The following is a 22,540-nucleotide window of genomic DNA, read 5'->3' as shown; positions in this document are numbered from 1 at the left end:
TTGTAAAATTAATTAGCTCTGCCATTACAAAGTAGCCGGGAGCTCTCACCAGGGAATAATTTCATCTTTCATAAACGTAATTCATTATTTTTATGATACTTCTTCCTACTTCCCGGAACTTGCAGCGTTGAAAATTTCAGGAGACGATGCGAACGCAATGCCGATTGCGGAGAACCGATCGAAATGTGGCCATTCAAAATTGATGCTCTCCGCCGTGTTAACACGGGATCGTTTTGTTCTCCCGCGAAAACAGAAGGAAGGAGGAGGATCCGTGGAACGAAAGGTTCGAAGATATATCACGAGGACTTGCCAGCTCTTCGCGTTGTTCTCGCGGCGCATAAGCAGCAACGCCAGCAACATGGAAGGTCGACTGAAATTTCCAGCGCGCGGTTTTACACTATTGTTACACGGAGAGATTGCGGCAAACAACGCCCCAACGGTGTAAATTATTGAAGAGAACCGCTTACCGGGGAAGTTACTCGGGAAAACGGTGAACGTCCTTTTCATTTTTCGACAACGTTTCCCGTTTGTTTAACTACGAACTGTCCTTTGTATCGGTGGGCAAATTTGGGAAAAAATTTTTACTATTTTTACGCGTTACAGTTCATTATGAATCGCGCTTTTTGAGTATCAAAGCGGCCTTCATTTTCTGCAGCAAAATAAACCTCAATTTTCTACAACATCGAAGTAGCAAACTTTTATTTTGTACGCGTATAATGAGCGAAATTTCCGCGACTTATTTTTACGAATTTACGTATTCTTCAACAGCGCAACAAGAATAATTCGAGGGCGGACGTAAATAATCGCGGTGAAAATATTTCAGCAAATATTATTACATTGATACTTTGAAATTGTTCCAAAACAAATGCCGGTTCGTTTATATTCTTCATTCAAATGAATGTAGCAAAAAATCGTTCCCCAGGCTTCCACGCACACATATTTCACCGGGGTTTATTTTCGCAATATTTCCGTTTCTTTCGTCCAAGTAGATTTTCGTTAAAAATACAGCTGCGTAGCTTTATGCAAACATATATTAATTCCGGAAAATAATTGATCCGTGTATCACTACTTGTAAAAATTTGCACGGGTATTTGCCTGTCCGACGACTTACTTCTTTTTCCGTGATATTTAATTTACTGTTTGCGAGATCATAAAATATTTACGCGGATGAGTCGGTTTCGCTTGTCAGCTTTCCATCCTCCTCGAGCTTCGGCGGAATTGCATCGAGAAAAATTGGAAAACCGAGTCATAGATTGGCAGGAAATTCATTCACGATTTCACACCCGTTTAATCAGAAGACGCTTTTAAATACTTGATACGTTTCCGTTCCAAATCCGAATAAATTTTTCTTCGAGTATGAAAAATTAAAAACACGTTTCATCCGACAAAAATTGCACTCCGTAAGAACTTGTTAACGAATTTTTAAACTCTGATCTGAACTGATTTTGCGGTTACACGATACTAAATATTGATTATCGGATCATTAAAACGGATTCTACCGCATGCTAAATATTAAATTACACGAGATTTAATATATTTTCGCCCCGTTACGCCGGAATTAAATTTAAAAACCTACTGTTCGAAATTGAATTGAAAAGATATTCCAAGAATCCTATACATTCACCGAATTATTTTCAGTAAAACCACCATTCTCACGACGGAACAATAGAGTTTCGAACGAGAATCAACTAATGAACTTTCCCCTGCAATTTCATATTTAATCATTTGTTACAAATGTATAAATGCTCATTAATTTTGATTAAATTCGCGACGTATTTCGCTTCGAAATTGAACACCGACATATTACAACATTAAATTATTTGTTGTTTCTATATCAGAATAATAGGTCAAAGTATAGATGTCTCTATTTCGACCCGAAAGCTATAATTCTCGGAAAACTCGTCGTGAAGTGTACATAGAATCAGAAAACATCCCTTTTATGCCCCCACCCTTTGGCAGCGCCAATAATCGGCCGATCATACAGCCGACAACTTTTCCACCCGTTTTTCCGTCGCACGGCGGAGGGGGTAAGGGCGGCTGGAGAGAGGGTGGGGGGTGAACGCCGCGGCCCGGCAGTTGTTCGAGCTACGATCGGCGCAGCAGTGCGTCTCGAGCGCTCGACCTGTTAACACGTGCGTATCCCCGTGTCTCTAACTGCCGTCGCGTCGTTTCGTGACACGTGACTGTTCGCGACAGATTTCACGCAACACGCTTACGTTCGCGAGATTACGACCCTTCGTAGAGTTCTTCGGCCGTTTCCGGCGTACGTGATCTCGTGCCAGCAAGTTGGAGCTGCCGGCTTTCGCAAAATCCCTGAAACCGATTGCTGCGACACTGGCTCTGCCCTGCTGGAAATAAGTCTGGTGAGTTTACATTTTATGAATTCGGGATTCACGAGGTATTTTGGTACTGCATAATTTGATGAAAATTATTAAAAAGTTCGAATATGATTTCGTTGTTCCGTTTCGTGTAAATATTGGCCGAAGGTAATTGTGATTGCAAACAATAACGATTTACTTTAATAATAGAATGGTCGGAAACAATACGGGTTTTGTATATTTGTTAGTCCTTAGAGAACCCTTCAAACGGTTGTTATGATGTTTCCAGTGGTACATTTACTATTGATTCCGCTCGCAGTTAATTAACACGTCTGTTGTTTAACGTTGGTTTCCCTCTTCATTAATTTAATCTATTACCTGTATTAACGATGCTGATCAAATGGAACTAATAATTGTATACCATTTCGATGTCGAATTTAAAAACCACCTAATCAGAGCTGCAAATTAATTTGTCCTACTGTATAGTATCGTTTTCAAGGAATTGTAAGACATACGTGTAATTTAGTAAACACAAATATCTCGGCAACGAGCCGGTTACAATGCAATTTTTCTAATATGCCAAGCCGTCAGACTACTCCATCATAGTCAGCCTTATTGATCACCGATCCGCACAATAATCCACGCGAGCTTTAAGCGTTTCGCACGCAAGCTCGTCATCCTAACCGGGCTTAACGTCTCATTTCGAGAAAGACCGTGTTGTCGCTAATTTTCCACTCTCTCGTCGATCATCCTCGAAGCCTCGTGTCAACTTCGTAAGCAGGGGATGTTATCGTGAACGAAATAAAAAGTCGCGAAACTTGAACGGGAAACTGCTACGTCCAAGATACGGACGTTTACATTACTTTCTTTTTCCTGCGATTCATCATGATAGACGATTATGCTGCCAACTTCTTAGATAACTTCTTAGATAATTATACGAAAATAACGTTAAAAAGATCAGTGCTTATACGTGGATTTCATGGGGTTAAAATTTAATAAGGGTAACGTTTCTCGAAAAATTTCGACTGAAGGACAGATAGGTTGCATACGGAACATTTACGGTGAAAAAGCGAGGGACGGAATGGCAAATGACGTGACTTTCGAAGCAGCCTGGCCACCAACAGGTGGAGGGCCATTAAAACGGAACGACGCTGTAACGGCACAGCGATCGACGCTGCCGTTGCTAAATTACTGAATTAAGTGCGTCGAGACGCGCTATTGGACCAGGATTGTATCGCCGAGGATGACCCTCTAATCGGGAGAATATCGAGAGAATAATAGAGGTTGTTTGTTTGTGCTCTTTACATGCTCCCTCTACTGCTACTTTAAATAGTACCAATTGCTTGAAAACATATTGAAAAAAAGATAACAGAATTTTTGAACTGTTCGTTAGTTAAAATATTGTCGATACGGTTGCGTTGTGTCGCTATTGCGTCAAAATCGATGCACGCGAATTGGGTGATTTTGCTTGTTACCGAATATTTGGTTTATATATCCGTGACAGTTCCCCAGGCGACCAGATACCAAATAACTAACTTTCCTGATATCTACTTAGTTGGAAACTACCTGGCCGATAATTAGACCCTTGATAGCCGCATCTTCGATAATTAAACTCTTCACGTTTACGCCTTTACAAGTCAAAAGTTGAGTCGCGATATCTCCGTGTTCTCGAAACCTTGAAACTTTTCTTCCCGATGTAAACATTGATTAACCTCGGCTGCTAAGGAATTTCGTCCGATACGGCAGTTCGGCTATCGGCAACATCAGCTCGTTTGTCGAACAATCGCGCGATTCGAATAGGGGTAGGAAATTTATTTGTTCGGCACGGCGGACCGTCCGAATTGGAGATTAATTTTGTCAACTGTGTAACAATTTGCTATCGCGACACGGAATTGATTTAACGGAAGAGAGGCAAGACAGTTCAATTCCGGGAATATCACGACGCGTTTCCCTGACGAAAATTGAGCACGCGGCAAAGGTGATTAATTTTACGTGGTTCAGGATGATAGATCGATTATCTCTCAGCATACATGGCCGTCCATTCGCTGCAGCACGAATTCAATTAAAAGCAGCCACGTGATTTTCGTCGAACGCGTTCCACTGTTCCAAAATATTCATTTGTAATTTACTGTAGTTTACCGAAAACTGTTCGCTTGAATGTTTTATCGGTGTATATTAAATATTCGACCGGCCCCATCGTCCATTTACCGAGCGTTTACCGGATGCCAAAAATGCTCGACAAATCTTGTTCGCGACAGTCTGTCGTCATTCGCGATCGTCTTCCAATTTACGCGAATATTTCTTTTTCCAAATTGCCAGCCAGTTGGCGATTCTCCCAGAACCCGAAAGGAATCGAATAGTCCCATCGGGAAAAATAACATACACGTGTAACGCGTACAAGTTGTTTAGCTGCCATTTTGGAGGAAGCCGCCGGTGTAAAATGCGACGTTTAACGATTCGCCGGCAAATAGAAACGGGAACATTGACTAGTAAAGTCTTGGACTAATATTTAGGTCGTTGGAAATGCGGCAGGACAAACAGGGTAGGAAAAAAATGTTTGCACGACGGGGGTACATGAAGAGCGCAGAGGGAATCAAAGGTGATCAAACGAGGTTCTTTCTGGGTCAATGTGATTTCGAAATTTATATCGTTCGATTTCAACGAAACGTTAACTGTATGTCGATGGAAAAACTGGAACATCGCTGCAAAGTTCTTTGGGGAAATTAAATGGAAATTTTGAATTATGACCTGGGGTCAAAGCGATCAAGGGTTAATTGCTGCTCGAACAAGTGCAACATTATCTTTAATAACCAAATCCTCTTTCCCCGAAAGGGAAGTATAACTTATAGTTACGATAAAATCCGAGATCCGTGGCAACGTTAATTTCGCAAAGAATAAAATATTGTAATTATAATCAAGCGGAACGTGCTTCTTAATTTTGAACATTGCCGTAAATTGTTCTCCACCGAATTAACCTAATTTTATATTCGCGCCTCGTTTAGAGGGATACGCCGGCGCTAATTAAGCGCTCTTCTTAACTTTGAAATATTAATCCGTGCACCGTTCATAATTCGATCACAGCCGATAGATTCAAGTATTATACAAAAAGACTAAACCGAAGTGATATTTCCGACGCAAGTTTGCTCGCGTACCTCCTGTTTGTAGATACGATTAAATTCCCAAAAACTCGATAAACTTTACGTATAATTCCATGATTGCAAGGATTAATCACCGAAACGTTTTCTGGAAGCTCACCAATGTCCGTCGAATTACCTGCAGTTAGGGAACCAAGAGCGAAAGAGAAACTGCAGGGAGAAAGAGAGACGGTACAAAGGTCACGGAAGCAGGAAGGAAACGATGAAAAAGAGGTTGGAGTAGACGGGGCAGAAACGAAGGCAATTGGTCGGACTCGTTCGTGTAACTAACTCGGCCTACCGGTCACGTAGAATCAGACAAGATTCATTGAAAATCTGTAGTCGTGCTCGAGGGATGATACAAAATTCTGGTCTTCTTCCGGGGTAATTGAATCCTGCTGCCGCCCCCTTCCATGGCCAGCCTCCTCTCTCGCGTCCCATTCAACGGACCCTGAAACGGAACACACAGGACCTGCTTTTGCTCCTTTATTTTCCATCCTGCTTCACGATAAGACAGCGGCAATATCTTGCTACAGGTGGCCGAATATACGGTGAGCCACAAAATTCCTACCTCAAAATTATCGACCTATTGGCACCAGGTGCTGGACACTTTTTACAAACATTATTCTATCAAGGGTCCGCAGGTGATGTAGGGTACATTTTGAAATTAGATATTGGATCCTCTAAGTTCTGATAGTTCGAGATTTTGGGACTGTTAGACTCAAATTGGGGCTTTTAATTTTAACCCCTTACACTATTTCGACGAGTCTGACTCGTGACGCACTCATACTTCGGCAATGACCAATTTTACTCGAATATATTTCAATTTGGAGTTCAAGTCCAACTATAATTTGCATAGTCAACGACTGCATGATACCAAATTCACGTAACATTTCAAGTTTCTGTCTGTTTTCATGTTACGGCTGAAATTAGTAAGTTCTGACTGACGCACTTGATAAAAACATTATAAGCACGTCGCTAAAGGGTGTAATAATTTTTGTCAGATTAATAGAATTTATTATTATGCATGTGTGATTATCCATGAAGTTGATGTGGAAAAAGTATCGCGTCCAGTTATTAATTGAGAAGGAATGCTTATACGAGTCTGTGTAGCTCTCGCGGCACTCGTGAACCCCTCCGTCTAATCCGGCGTTCCAACCTTACTCGTTGAACCCCTCGGAAATTTCTCTCTTCGTGCACGCGTTACACGTAACCGTGGTTCGTGTGTTGCCTCGCGAATCGTGGATGCTCGAAAATGGGGCGAAAGCGACGTTTCGTTTGCGGAAGAATTATCAAGCCGTCGACGGATCGCGTGTTTTCTAATTGGACACGCCGTGAATTATCCGTTCCGCGCGGCGAATGAAATTTTCAAAGGTTTAATTTCATTTCTGATCGTTCCTCGTGTATGTCGCTCCATGGAACGAGCAGTTTCATCTTTTTAACTGGTCCTGAAATTTCTGTTTTTATGTAACAGTAATCGAGCTTCTTACGTAGAGTAACGAATAAATAGATCGCAGTGTAGCGCGATAAATTCATAAACATTCGCGTTGAAATTAATTTAGTATTTCGATTAGTAATTGTACACGTACATTTGTCATTCTTAATAGTCTATTTTATGTCGTGCGCAGGGGAACGGTTAAACAAGATTAAATGTGCCGTATAATTTGCACATTATTCTCGATATTTCTCTCCTGTCCGGCATCACAATTTCATTTGAGAAATATAGGAAGCACCCGGGAACAATGTAGCGTTCTTTCGTTTCGAACGGTTCTAAAGGAACACGGGTAACTGCTTAACGAGAATTCGAACTAGCCACCGCGGCTTTAGCGATTTGCATATCGAGGATATTAATTAGCCTCGGCTCGCGAACGATCGTAATAAATAAAACGATCGAATCGTAATCGCGATAACTCCTCGTCGTTTCGCTATGCAGCGTTATTGCAAAACGTTTCGCGGTACTACTTCAAAAATATCATTCTCCCCTTTATTCCGAAACAATTTTACGGTAAAACTTTTTTTCATCCTTCGTAAAAAATTTTCAATCCAACAATTTCATCGAATAAAAGCCTGACGTTTGCACATCACGAAACGCGAATACCTTTTTCCTCTCGGTTTTGAAAGGAGCATGATCGATAGTCGTTGATTCGGTCAAATTTATTCCCTTGTACAGGCTCTCGTTATTCATTATAAGTTCCGCTGCAATCGTGTTACCGGTGTTCACAAAAGCGTAATAAAAAATTATCGCAAATACGATATCGGATAAACAAGGTTTAATTTCTCGCTTTGTATTTTTAACGAATTAAATATTACCTTTCCATCCGGCCGGTACACGGTCGCGCGTGTTGCCATGTAACCGTAATTTCATCGAAATTGATAAGGGGTATAAATAATCATTTATCCGTGTTCCTTCGTTCGCGGGTTCGTTTCATTGAAAATATTCGTAAAATCGGCCCAATAAATAAATCAAACTCCAGCTTGCAAAACCGTTTTTCAGCGGTGCCGGGCTAATCGGCAAGATTTAACGCACGAATCGAACCTTTTATTTACTCGAGAGCGCAATCTGCTGGTACGCCAACGATTTTCTGATTCATTACAACAATTGGACGCGATCGAAACGATATATTCTCGTGCTTTTATCCCTCTTTCCGGTCCGCGGAATCATCCATTACGGATACTCCGCGAAGTCAATCGCAGGATTGCCGAGGTAAATTAAGTGGCGGAAGTTGAGACGAACCAGCACGTTTACCGATCAAATTTCTTCCGGTTAATTTATCGCTTGTCAGTACGTCCCGGCTAACGATCTCTCCATAACCAGACACACGCACGCCGGTTAATCTGATGCACCTGCACGTCGAAGATTAAATTAATCCAAGTTCAGCTTTTCTTAAGCTCGGCTCTATCACGGGATCCTGCAGAACGTTCAGGATTTGTCGAGAAAATAGAAAGGACTACGCTTGGATACCCATGTAATTTGCTTTTCGTGTAGTCTACACAGGATACACCGACCTCCAAAAAGATCTACTCTTTACCTTCATCTCGGATAAAGACTATTCTTTTATTACTCCACGATTTCTTATATTGTTACTGCTTTACCATATTATTATTAACCCTTTGCACTCGAAGATAATTTGACTTATCAAAACTTAGTTTGAAAATTAAATGCATTTTCTTGAGGTTATTATTTCTTTGCTAATAATTTTCACTGTTGTTTGTTTCACTATGTTTATACATCACACGTGTCATTAAATATAATGGTGACTGTGAGTCACCTATCGAGCTCAAAGAGTTGATAGTTCATGTAAGGTATTCTTCCTACAATGTCACACTTGTGACGCACTCTTATATTGTTACTCCTTTAAAAAATTATTATTAATACTTCATGTAAGATATTCTTCCTATAATGTCACACTTGTGACGCACTCTTATATAGCTACTGCTTTAGCAGATTATTATTAATACTTTATGTATGATATTCTTCCTACAATGTCACACTTGTGATGCACTCTTATATTGCTACTCCTTTAAAAAATTATTATTAAAACTTCATGTAAGATATTCTTCCTACAATATCACACTTGTGACGCACTCTTATATTGCTACTTCTTTACCAAATTATTATTAAAACTTCATGTAAGATATTCTTCCTACAATGTCACACTTGTGACGCACTCTTATATTGCTACTCCTTTACCAAATTATTATTAATACTTCATGTAAGATATTCTTCCTACAATGTCACACTTGTAACGCACTCTTATATTGTTACGTCTTTACCAAATTATTATTAATATTTCATGTAAGATATTCTTCCTACAATATCACACTTGTGACGCACATTTGTTTGTGATAAACTAGCCTCGTATTTTCACTGCAATTAAATTTTTCAATTCTGATAATCGTTATAATCAAAGTTCACCGAATGCATAGTTTACCTAACATTTTAATTTTCTTCAGTGGTCTCCACTTTGTAGGAACAATTACACAGTACTGAATAACTGTCCAAAAAATTGTAGCTCAAGGGAAGAGGTGAGGATTTAAAAACGTGTAAGGTAAAAATATAAACGATGAAACCGTACGTCGCCTTTCCGATCTTATGTGTACTTGTCCGTGAGAGTACAGTGAACAATTTCTAAGTGCCCAAGGCGAAAAGAGAATAGGACAAAAAAAATGTGAGGTTTTATTACAAACTCGTTAAAAAAAGCGGTTGGTAGCTTTCCCAACTCAACAGTTTATTCGCGAGCAAGTTTGTTACGTGGGATCAGATTTCGTTGTTTAAAATTTCGAGCGTGCATGTTTCTAGAGTTATGAATGGTGGTTTACAAAAAATATACAAGACTCTTTTGTTCCAATCTCGCTTCCTTTTATCAACGAGTCTTTCGTTATAGTTTCGTTCGCCAGCCTAATTAAATTTATTATCGCGCAGCATCGCTCGCAAACACGTCCTAATTTTCTGGAGAAGACACAGCCAGCCAGTGCAAGCCAACCAGGATTGCGGAGTCTCATTACCCGGAGAATTTATAAAATCCTCTATTGGTTATAATGAGAATACGTGTTTGTGTTTCAAAGGAACGTGCTCTAATTACGCAGACGCCGGTACACGTGTCTTTGAAAAGTCTGTCGAACATTTAGAAAATATTTAATTCCTTCTGTCTCCGACTGTCATATTGTCTCGACGTATCGTCGCTGTAACAAAATTCATCGAATTTGCCAAATCAGTTCAATCTGTCATGCCAGACTTCGAGAGCGCGAAAATAGATTTCGAAAGAGAAAGACTCCAGGAAATACCTTCGAAGATAAAGTCGAAAACAGAAGAAATTCGTTTAAACACAATAGAATAGAAAAGTTACTCGGCAAAGTTGGAACGTAATTACGATTATAATTAAGCTTCAGTGGACGCTAGTCATTCGATTACCAAGAACGTTGTAGCATTTACGGTCGTAAATGGATTCGAGCTCATTTAATTTATGATTAAGTTTCTGCTTATTCAACTCGAAACAAGTTCCCGTAAACGAAACCGCAATTTCTTCCTTTATTTATACCACGTTAAACTTGTTGGACTGATCAGATCCAGCTTCAGGTACGGGATCAACGTTTTATATTCCGTTATTTTCATTTGTACGTCCTTCACGTTCTGCGGATTAAACGCGTTCTGGGTCTCCAATATCAATTTTAATTTATTTAATTAGGAACGTGGCCGTAGAATTGACACTGCAGATTCAGTTAAATTGCAGGAGAAGTAACTTTTAATGTTGGGACAATAATAAGACTGATTCAAAGATTGTTCTTGTTATAGCGTGTCTGACCACGAACGTCAGTTTCTACTGTGTCTATGTATTGAAATGCAAATTCGTATGTGGCTAATGTAACTTTGTTAACAAGTTTGATTGTCAGGTTCTAAAATTACTAAAGAGGTCAAATTACCATTTTACAGTTTCAAAAGCTTTGCTGATCTGCATGATGATAAATATTGTGCATATTAATATACATGTATGTATGTATCTATGTATGTATTCATGCATGCATGTATGTGTGTTTGTATGTATGTATGCATGCATGCATGTATGTATGTATGTATGTATGTATGTATGTATGTATGTATGTATGCATGCATGCATGTATGTATGTTTGTATCTATGTATGCATGCATGCATGTATGTATGTATGTATGTATGTATGCATGCATGCATGCATGTATGTATGTATCCATGTATGTATATATGTATCTATGTATGTATGCATGTATGTTCTATCATTTGTTCATTTTTCAACCACATCGTTTCAAAGTAAATGTGCCTCACCCACTTACTGTAAAATAATAAAAATAATGCAATAAAAATTGGTCGATGGATTTTGTTCGATTGGCAATTAACGCGTTGAATGATTGAATAACAAGAAGTCGGCGTGGTCGTTTTACGAGGAGGTTAACCGCGTCCGTAAAAGCAACTCGTCAGAAAAATGGGTCTGTCGATTCGTTTACGGTTGGGTCCTGCGTCGGTCGCGAACGTGTTAGCGATAAAATCGAGGCTTTTTGTTCGGGTTGCGGGTTTTACGAGCGAACGGTCGGCATTCAGCTACGTCGATGGTGAAGTGGTCCATATAAAGGAAGGCAGGAAGACGATGAACCGGCAAGTGGCGTGTCCAGCAAAGTGGAGCCGCGTGAAAGCCGCCTTATTGTCGCAGCTCGCTCTTTTGGCTGCACCCTCTTCAATGAGCACTTCCTATCGCGATCGTCGCGACCCAACGTCTAACGCTTTCATCGCGGTGATACTGGACCGCTGAAAAGGCTGATACGGCTAGCGCTTTCAGCGTTTCGCCGCGGAATTTTATGGCGAGTTGCTTTCAGACTCGCGTATTACGTTCTCGGTAAATGTCTGTGCCGAAGATTTTCGCGATAAATCAATTATCGACATCCGATCGATGCGGAATTCGATAGATTTCGACCGTAGATGTTAAAACGAAGCTTGGAATTGTAGATGTTAACTGCAATTAATCTAGCTCTATGACAGATATTTGATTATGGTTCGTAATGGAATTTATCGCTTTTGGCATTTCGGTCGATGCCGCGTTTCGTGCAATCGGTTCAAAGCTATCTTAGGTGGCTCAGAAAATAGAGTTAGCGTTTTAAGAATTAACGCTAATTACTGGTGATTGATTGCTAAATGTACGATGTCGAATTTACATCCATTACACATTCTTAATGTAGATCCGTAATCAACTATTAATGTCATTTTCAACGTGTGAATAAAGTATTCTAAAAATGGCATTCTATGCATTATAAGTTAATTCAACAGTCTTCGATATGAATTTCCATTACGGAGTCTTTAAGCAAGCACTTTGACTGCAAAAGAATTCCACCTGAATCGAAAATTGCAACAACAAGATTTTCCATGCGCAAACACAGGAAACAAAACCGATTAAGAACCTTTTTTTCGGTCGCCCCTTCTCGTAGTTCGCGGCAGTAATTACAAGAAAGTAGCGTCGAGTCGTTATTTTTGCATCAGTGTACGAAAAGGAGAAATAACTCCTGCCTATGTTGCTTTAGCGATTAATTTACCAGCGTTTTATTCTAACGCCTCTATTTCTGCCAGACGATAATTAATACGGTGCAAGTAGGAAGAAAATTAGAAACGGAGGAAAGTGAAAATGGTCAAATAACGATTATGGTGGAATGTAAATCGATCTAAGGTGTGTCATACGAAAACACAGCAATTAAAAAGAATTATTGAGAAGGGAGGAATTTATTGAAGTATCGTTTTTATTGCAAGGGGTGTTTTACGTTGAGTATGCTTCGGTGCAATTTTATTTTTCATGACTCAGTGGAGGTGTAGGTGTTCTAGGGTTGGTACTGGGTGATAGATCAATTTTATAAAAACCACTTGCAAATTTTCAAAGTCTCAAACCCCCAAATACCAAGTCTTCGAATTCTCAAATCCTCTAATTTTCACTCTTGCAATTTTCAGATCCCCTAATTTTCACTCTTCGAATTTTCAAATCCCCTAATTTCCAATCCCCCAAATTCTCACTCCCCAAATTATCAACCCTCCGAATTACCAACCCCCCGAATTCTCAATTCCCCAAATTCTGAATTTCCCAAATTACCAAATCCCCCAACTCTCATCTCCCGAATTACCAACTCCCCAAACTCTCAATTCCCCAAATACTCAAATCCCCCAATTTCCAATCCCCCAAATTTTCAATTCCCCAAATCCTCAAATCCCCTAATTTTCACCCCCCGAATTACCAACCCCCCGATTTCTCAATTTCCGAAATTCTGAATTTGCCAAATTACCAAATCCCCTAAATTCCAATTTCCCAAATTCTCAAATCCCCAATTCTCATCTCCCAAATTACCAACCCCCGAAATTCTCAACCCCCCAAATTCTCAAATCCCCTAATTCCCAATCCCCCAAATTCTCAAATCCCTTAATTCTCACCCCCCGAATTACCAACCCCCCGAATTCTAAATTCCCCAAATTCTCAAATCCTCCAATTCCCAATCCCCCAAATTCTCAAATCCCCCCATTCTCATCTACCGAATTACCAACCCCCAAATTCCCAATTCTAAAAAATTCTAAACACCCCTATTTGACGCGAAGCAGCAAAGAGTTTCCGACACGTCCAAATTGCTTTGCAAATGAAAGCAAAACGTTCGAGATTTAAAACGAATGAAATTGTAAGCGTCTGTATCTAGGATCTCGTCGGCGGTCTAGAGTTTGTTAAGAACACTACAAATTGTGTGTGTACTTTTTTAAATTGCTACACGAAATGTTTTCAAGCTTCGTTTTCAGATAGTCTTTTGCTCGTATTTGCTGTTTCGAGCAGCGAAGATATTGCTCTGTATTATCTGTGACAACAGTGCTCTTCTGTTTCCTTATCTTTCGGAAACAAACAGGGTTCCATTGGGTCGAAAATAATGCTGCTATCGCCGGTTGCACCGAGTCTATTGTACCTGGGTGTGTTAACAAAAAAGAACTTGGAGCTTACCGTATCGAGAGAAAGATGCTAGGGCGAACGTTTTTCTTCCTTCGTGTTTTCTTTATTGCCTATCTGTTTAGAAAAACAATCGCTTTTAACTTTCTTAATAAATAATTTGCTGGAATTATACCCGTAATGGAATTACAGAATCGTTTTTAGAAATCAAAAATTCTGCCGGTCAGAAAATATATAGGTTTTAGCAAGAGAGCTTTTAAAAAGTTCGTAGTCGATCTCTGATGACACGTACAAATCGTGCGCGCTGGAGAAATAACCATGAACGATATTTCTTTCGTTAATTGACTCGAATGAACGTTTACTTTTAAATCTCCGGTATAGATTTTCCCCGGAGCGAGTTTAGTCTCCCGTACAGGAGATTACGTAAATATATTGTTGCTTCTTTTTAAGAAATAAACAGAATTCGGCGTACAAAGTACTTGTCGTTATGAACGTCAAACGTAAAAGGTGTTTGTTGCGAAACAGGCATTTTTCAAACAAATTAATTAATACCCCGGATATGGCCGTTGTCCTTGCCGGACAAAGATAAATCGTTCGTTTAATTGGATTCCTCTAACAATGCGGAAACGCAAGGAACTGGAAGGGATGAAATATTTAGCGGGGGCTATACGACTAATTAATGGAACTAGCGCACGGTATAATAAACAGAGAACGTTTCGAATTAATGTACCAATCATTGCTTCCGAACAACGAGAAAACTTTATTAAATTAATCTATTTTCTGAAGGCCCTATTTCCAAAGAATTTTTCTAGCTTTTAGTACTTTTTCGAACGTAAAAAAGTCGCGCTCCACGAGGCCGCAAAACGTTCGCTAGTTTATCGAGCGAGACGAAATCGAGCTCGCTATTGGAAGTATTTAGGGAAGTTGCGTTTTAATTGGATGCAAATAAAATTCGTCTCACTAACGAGCAGAACTTTGGATCTGCATAGGTTTTGTGGCAACTAAACTGTCTTTCTCTTTCTCGTTTTGTTTGCCGAGATCCAGATATAATTCAACCTTCGCTCCGAGAAACTTTTATAATTTTAATATTATTTACGTGCGTACACTGTGTTGCCACCTAGAAATTCTTGGAACTAACATTTCGAAAACACGTTAAAACTTGTATACTAAATTTGGCATTATTCTTGTTTTTCCAGATAAAGCCGTGAAAATTACTGGGAGTCCGATCACAGCCAGTTCCTTTCATCTCGCTTTAATAACCAACCAGCCACGCGAAGTATTTCATTAGAAGACCGGAGATCCTCGACGAATATGGCAGGAACGAGGAAGTATGTCCTTCCTGACGTTGCATGACGCGGCTCCACGGATTTAGGTGAACCAAAAGCTTCTCTTTGACGCCGTTTCCTTGTCCGAGTCGATGAGGCAGCTTCCGACCGCTGAGAGAAAGTTTAATAAACGTTGGCGAACCGCAATAAGTTCTTACACGCGTTCAACGAATTCGAGGGACCCTCGCAACATGAGATTCTCGGATTCAGGATTTCTGGAACGTTGCAGACCCTGAAGAAGATCTGATCAGGATGCATCCGTCACGAGGTATCCCGTTCGTCGAGGATAAAGACTCGAAAGGGGATAATACAGACGGCAACGATGGCGGAGTTTGATCGACGGTGATGTAAATAGTAGTCTAGAATGGTAGAGACGACAATAAGGGTATCGTAGACAAATAGCTAGTGGAGGAATATATTATCCGACGGTGATGAACGAAACAAAAGTTTCGACTTTTTGCTAAACGTTTCTGAGACCCGTTCGCGATGCTGGAATCGAGAACTATCCGGGCGTTGATCGCCTCGATGTGGAATTCCGAAGACGCGACATCCACGTGTTTCCGGAAAAGTGCATTCCACGGAGACAAAGTTCCGGGAATAAATAAAGCGTGGCACGAAATCTTCGTCGAAATTTAAATTCGAAGATGCCGAGGATAGCTCGGAAAGAAAAGTACTCTGTTCACCGTTTGCGACAATAATGACCGTGGGTCGCGTTCGATTCATCGACTTCTGAAAAGCTTGGAGGCAACACCCGTGTTCGTCGTCGAGTTCCGAAGAGTATGATACCAGTTTGATAACGTGGGTCAGAGACTCCAACAGTCACAAGTTGCCGGGTGGCCGTGTCTGGCTCGACTAGCCGTGTTCATCCCCTCGTTTTGGGGGTTGGTCGGTTGCGCTAGAGTTGGAGGAGTCCGGAAAAAGGGTACGGACGATCGTGTGCGGGGAGAAAAACGACGAGGACCTAAGAGATTAAAGGGAGAAAGAGGGTGAGACGGGAAGATTCGCGAGCGAAAGAAGAGAAGAGAACGGGGTCTGCAACGTGAACGTGGAAGTTGAAGGAGAAGAGGTGGAGGTGGAGGAGGAAGGGGAGGAGGGGGCGGAGGAGGTGGAGAGAGGACAAGCAGGGAAGTTTCCGTCTGTCCGAAGTGGATGGGGGTGAAAATGTTCGGAGTGTTGCTGGCATGTGTCTGGCTGGTTGCCGGCTCCCCGTTACATCCCTGGCCGCTAATACCACACAAAGGTAAGTGCTCGATCCACTCGTAATTTCTTATTGCTCCTTTTTCCTTTTCTCCCCCTTTTTTTGTCTTTATCGTGACGAGACCGCAACAGACGATTATGCGGTCGTTCGACCCCTTCTTTCCGAAGGTGAATAATTTTCTCGATACTTTCTCCGCGAAAGAGCTTTCTAACAGATAACTTTTCCCAACATTATACGGAATGTTTGAAAGATGGATTTGCGCGATGGTTAATGGACGTTAAACGTCTGCCAAATGCCTACCTTTTTCGAAGCTGTATCAAACCTATAAACTGTAATCAAGAACTATCAAAATAATTCCACGCTAACAACCGACGAAGTTAAGCTTAGGAAGTCCGAAAGAAGAGGTCGTAAACTTGGTCCTCGTTTGGAGAATTAGCAGTCGTTCTCTTCCTCGATGTTTGACGGTGTTTTACGTTTGATACTCGTGTCGATCGAAGTTTCTTGTAATCTTTCTCCTCGACCACGTTTTTTCCGATGTCGAAATTACAAGGAACGAGACGGTTGCACCCGACCCTCTTTTTCTCTTAACGTTGTTGGCAGACTGTAGTTTTACGGCTGATGCGAACGTCGCAATTTAAAATACTCCGCTATAGAAGAGACGAACGATAACGGCTTAACAACGAGAAGAAAAAGTTATTCCATTTCGCGGCGCTGGTAATCCGATGTGGAAAAGTTAGTCCGCATTTTCCTGGCATCCTTTGCGTTGCTGCGGTTCCCTCTGTTTCGTGAGTGACGGCGATACGGAGCGCACGGTGGCTTAACGTTAAGGAAATACCGGTTTTCTCGGTAGATTTTTCTGTATCTTTGTCTCCATTCACGGAACGACTACTTCGCTTTGATGTAAATTTTAACGTATTACTTTTCCTCGATGGAAACGCGTTTGTCATGGAAACCTTGTTTGTGGAAGACAGCTCTTTGTATGATTCCCACTGGAATACGACTTTGGTTATCGTAAGCCGGATTAGAAAAGTACAAAATTTACTACATTTCATATTTATCAAGTCTCTTCCTGTCAAGCTTCTTAGACATTACGTTTCATGGTTGGATTTCATTGATTGTAAATGGAACAGTTATTTTATTGTTGCAATATCTGATGAATTCGACTTGTGATAGTATTCGTAACCACACTTTGATGGAACAATCGTATGACTTGTATTGGTCGTTTTATATCTGCAAGTAGAATAGGTCAGCCTGTGGTCAGACATTTACTGCAGGTTCTAATCTTTCACTTTTGCTGTTGCATTGTTTCGTTATTTTACGGTGTAAATAACTGTTTAAACTGTTAAAAAGTTCTCTTCATGATACATTGTGTAATTAAAAGATTTCAGTAGTATAGCTCTATAATCATTTTATGTCTGTGAGTAGAATAGGTCAGCCTGTGGTCAGACATCTACTGCAGGTTCTAATCTTTCACTTTTGCTGTTGCATTGTTTCGTTATTCTACACTGTAAATAATTGTCTAAACTGTTAAAGAGTTCTCTTCATGATACATCATGTAATTAAAAGATTTCAGTAGTATAGCTGTATAATCATTTTATATCTGCAAGTAGAATAGGTCAGCCTGTGGTCAGACATCTACTGCAGGTTTGATCTTTCACTTCTGCTATTGCATTGTTTCCTTATTCAACAGTGTAAAGAATTGTCTAAACTGTTGAAGAGTCCTCTTCATACATCATGTAATTAAAAAATTTCAGTAGTATCAGTAGTAGTAAAGAGTTGTCATCTTCTCTACAATGGTCCTCTGGATCCGTTGACTGAATTCGAAAGGCTTTAAAAAATCATTAAATATCCTCGACGCAAATAGAAGAGACGATCGTGGAGGCATTATCGGAAGCGTCGAGAGCAATTAACGGGCAGAGTGGTTTGGATAAAGTAGTAGTGTCTCATTGAAAATCAACCGAGAGAGAGAAGAGCAAAGGAAAGTAGCACAGTTCTTTGTATCGATATCACCGTTCCCCTATTGTGCAGGGATGCTTTCTTCGAGACTCGGATGGAAACGAAGACACGAAACGGCGGTAAATCGAGCGGCTCGCAAGCTGAAAAAGGCACGCTCGATTTCGCAAATGCTCGGCTCGCGCTATTACGCGGCTTTGCTCGCGTAATCGCGCGTCCATTTCTGGAATTAGTCCATCAGAATTCAACGTCGCGTGAGACTAACCTCGTCGACTTTTCTGCCCGCGGGAAAAAATGCGTTCTCCACCGTTAAACGGTCAATTTTGTTCTTCACGCGCGACGAATCTCCGCTCTTAAAACGTGCGCTATTAATCTACGATTTCGGTTCACGATAAATACGCGCCTTCCGTAACCCGATCGCGAGGAAATTAATTGAACGAAACGGTGAAGAGATCGTAACGAACGTTTCTTCTCTCAGACTTTTCGCAAGTTGGATTAACAAGTTCGCACGGGAAAACTTTTACCTGAGGTGGAACTGAATAACGAATCAAACCCCAAAGAAACATCGGGAGATTTGAAAATTTGATTGTGCCAAAAATATGGTACAGAACTTTTACTATTTTTACTCCGTTAGTGGATGAATTGTTCATATTGATCCATGAATCGGTGGATAAATTTGTGTATTTTTATGATCGCAGCGGTGCGCGGGATGTATCAAGATTTCATAGCATTGCAGATTATCCATTTGCTGTGGTATTTTTTAAACGTTCAGCTGTGAATCGTGTTCGAGCGGTGTCCCGTTAATGGATCGCTCTAATTTTCGGCAGGCACGTTGCAAACTGTACGCGGCTGGAATATTTATTCGATCGAGTCGCGAAACTGGCCGGCAGGAAATGAAAGTCGAGCGTGTACTTTGCGTCGCGTGAACCTGGTCGGATGATTAAAAAATTCCAACGTTCCAGTGTTTCCCTCTGGCTGTTCGCGGTGCCGTAATTTTGTCATCCGTTACTTTCACGGGGATAGGATTTATCCGAGACGGAACGATTTCAAACGATTCGCGCTTAGTCGCGTCTCTTCTCGAAGGCGAAAAAAACAAGAAAAAGTGAGATACCCGCGTTCGGGGATGTTTTCTCGTTCGAAATGTTGCGGGATAGCAAACAATTAGACCATAATCATGGAATTGTTTCAAGAGGAGACAGAGGAACAAAACAAAATGATGAATCGACGAAACAAACGATGCACCGGCACAAAGTAGAAAATGAAAAACGAGTGTGTCTTTCATTCCGAGTTGTTTCGGTATTCTCTCAATTTTTCTGTTTCGGTTTAGAGAAGTTTGAACGAGCATTGTCGTATAACGCCGCTTTTTTTCGCTTCCCTTTCTCGATCGTTGATTAGACTGCGGATTTTTATGCAAATCGGAATATTGCACGAAACAAAGGTGCTACGGAAACTGCGGTGAAACGCTAAAAAATTCGCTAATCTCTTCAACTATTTTTCATAACGACTGCAGCTTAGTTTTCCTAACTTCCTTTTAAATATTTATTTAAGGGCTTGAACCCTCCACTTTACACGCCTTTCTTTAAGAGAAATCCTTGTGTAGGAATTATTAACAAAACCCCACAAGTTTCTTATCATAAGATACACATTTTGTTAAGGTACATTCTTTGAAATCAGCATTGATTTTTATCAAGGTAAAGAATAAATGTGTCTACTAATTTATGTTTCGTCGTTTGTTTATTTATTTTTTAACATCATTTTTAATTTCAAATTAGATACACAATTTGTTAAAATACATTAAAGTATACAAGATATACATCTTGTTAAGGTACATTCTTTGAAATCAGCATTGATTTTCATCAAGATAAATGTATCTACTAATTTATGTCTCGTCGTTTGTTTATTTATTTTTTAACATCATTTTTAATTTCAAATTAGATACACAACTTGTTAAAATACATTAAAGTATATAAAATACACATCTTGTTAAGGTACATTCTTTGAAATCAGCATTGATTTTCATCAAGATAAATGTATCTACTAATTTATGTTTCGTCGTTTGTTTATTTATTTTTTAACATCATTTTTAATTTCAAATTAGATACACAACTTGTTAAAATACATTAAAGTATATAAAATACACATCTTGTTAAAGTACATTCTTTGAAATCAGCATTGAAATCAGCATTGATAATCAGCATTGATAAAATCAAGATAAATGTGCCTGCTAATTTATGTTTCGTCGTTTGTTTATTTATTTTTTAACTTCATTTTTAATTTCAAATTAGATACACATTTCGTACAAGTACATTCTTCGAAATCAGCACTGATTCTCATCAAGATAAAGAATAAATGTGTCAACTAATTTATGTATCGTTGTTTGTTTATTTATTTTTTAACTTCAAATTAAGTACACATTATACGCCGGTAGTTTTATCGTTAACGAAAAGTTGTACTATCGAATCAGTTGCATCATGGAAGCTAATGTCTGTAAGTAAAGGAAGAGGTTGTGAATAATGTAAAGTAGTAAAAACGGGAGGATTGAAAAGGTTCGAAGGATAATGTACATCAGCGTGCAATCAGCCCATAAAAGACAAAAGATTCGTTGTAAAAGCGTCTCTAAGAAGAGGAGGAAGATTTTCGCGAGCAAGTTGAACGCGTAAAGCCAGGTCAAACGAGACAAAGCCAGACAGCAGCCCGAGGCGTATCCGGTGCTTTGAAACCGGAAGACCAGCTAAATAAGAAGGGCAGAAGGGGTCGAAAGCCTGGTTGGTTGTAATTCATGCGAAAAATTAAGGTAACTCCGATGTTGGTAGCGAGATTACACGAGGCAAAGATAGTGACTCTGGTTAGCGCTGGCATCGCGATGCTGATAATTCCGCGAAGGAGGGAAAAGATGCATCTACGAGGGAGGGTCACGAGTACCGTTGAATGTGGAATATAAAATTGCATATTCATACAGTCTGGGATGTTCGTGCAAGCACTTATCTCGTGTCGAAGCATGAATGTTCGCCGCTTTATCCGTTGCTGCTTGAGCGAGAAATCAAGTTGTAAAGACGATGATTGAAGCCCGATAAGAAATGGAAATGCAGCTAGCCAGTTATGCTAAAGTATGGAACATTTCCGACAGAAAATCGATGCAATGCCTTCGCTCGGTGTTAACAAAAATAGCTCCAAAATTTCAGCCGCAATTTTTTTCGTCGAATTGCATGGAACTTGTCACGCACGGCGATTTAATATGCAGCATAATAACCCGAGGGAATTAGAGATCGTCACCGGACGGAAAAGTTACGTAATTCGTTTGAGCAGTATTTGGAAATTTCGTTTGTTGGTTTACAGCGACACAGTTGAAATTTGCAGTACCCTATTTCACCGTGGAAGCTGGGACTACGGATGGCTCGGTGGCTAAATCTGGACCGGGTAGTTAAAGGCCAGTCCCACAAATAAACGTGGAATTACTGTTCGCTATGTTTCCTACAGCGGTCTTGAATGGAACTGTCCGCGTTGCGAAATGCCTGTAAAGTCGATATTGTACGAAAAAGTAGTTGCGACGTTAAGATATAATAATCACCGCAATTAGCTGCTCATCTCGTACAAGAGATCTCGTACTAATCTCGTACTCCCCAACTTTCGATTTATATTTCGATAAGACAAGTAAACGTGTCTCGAGTACCATCGTTGCATAAACGTGACGTTGAACCGGTTGTTGGCGAACAGTTGTAGGATGTTGTGCTCCAAGGTAGCACTCGAGGCATAGATAGAGAAGAAACAAAACGGGCAACGTTATCGGGAGGCTGGTCCGTTTGGAGAGCACTCGGTTTTTCGAAGAACCGAATCGCAAGGAGGACACGAACAGAGGAGATACAGAAGAGGAGGGAAGAACGTCTCGAAAGGTGGCTGCTCCTGGCAGTGCTCGTGCGGAATAAAGGGCCCTCGAAGGGCACTCGACTTCGATGTAACGACTTTGCACACGCTCGTAACTCGATATTGTGAAATCCTCTTATCGCGTGGTAGCAGCTGTGAGCACAAGGGCCATCGGAAACGCGGAAAGACCGAGAGTCTGCGATTACTCGAGCATCGTGGACTCTAATTTCCCTGTTCGCGCGTCGAAAGAACGTTCCCGATAAAAAGCCAACGTTTTCTCGTCTTCCCCTGCCATTTTTGCTCGCTGAACTATTCGTTTGC

At 40.4% G+C, this 22,540-nt stretch overlaps 1 protein-coding gene across 4 annotated transcripts in view; it reads left to right on the top strand.

The window, feature by feature from the left end:
* The first annotated feature begins 2,091 nt into the window (after window positions 1-2,091).
* Window positions 2,092-22,540, top strand: part of LOC100882037 (disintegrin and metalloproteinase domain-containing protein 10) — a 120,314-nt gene continuing 99,865 nt past the window's right edge. For all 4 annotated transcript variants that reach the window (XM_076540209.1, XM_076540208.1, XM_076540207.1 and 1 more), the window contains exons 1-2: window positions 2,092-2,363; window positions 15,079-16,447. In XM_076540209.1, coding sequence (XP_076396324.1) covers window positions 16,357-16,447 — 91 coding nt within the window. In that variant the 5' untranslated portion in view covers window positions 2,092-2,363; window positions 15,079-16,356. The remainder of the gene's footprint in view (window positions 2,364-15,078; window positions 16,448-22,540) is intronic.

This window comes from Megachile rotundata, chromosome 15 (genome assembly GCF_050947335.1).
Source record: "Megachile rotundata isolate GNS110a chromosome 15, iyMegRotu1, whole genome shotgun sequence".
Classification (NCBI taxonomy): Eukaryota; Metazoa; Arthropoda; class Insecta; order Hymenoptera; family Megachilidae; genus Megachile; species Megachile rotundata.
Note: the sequence above shows the minus strand (reverse complement) of the source record. Positions and strands in the feature narration are given on the sequence as shown.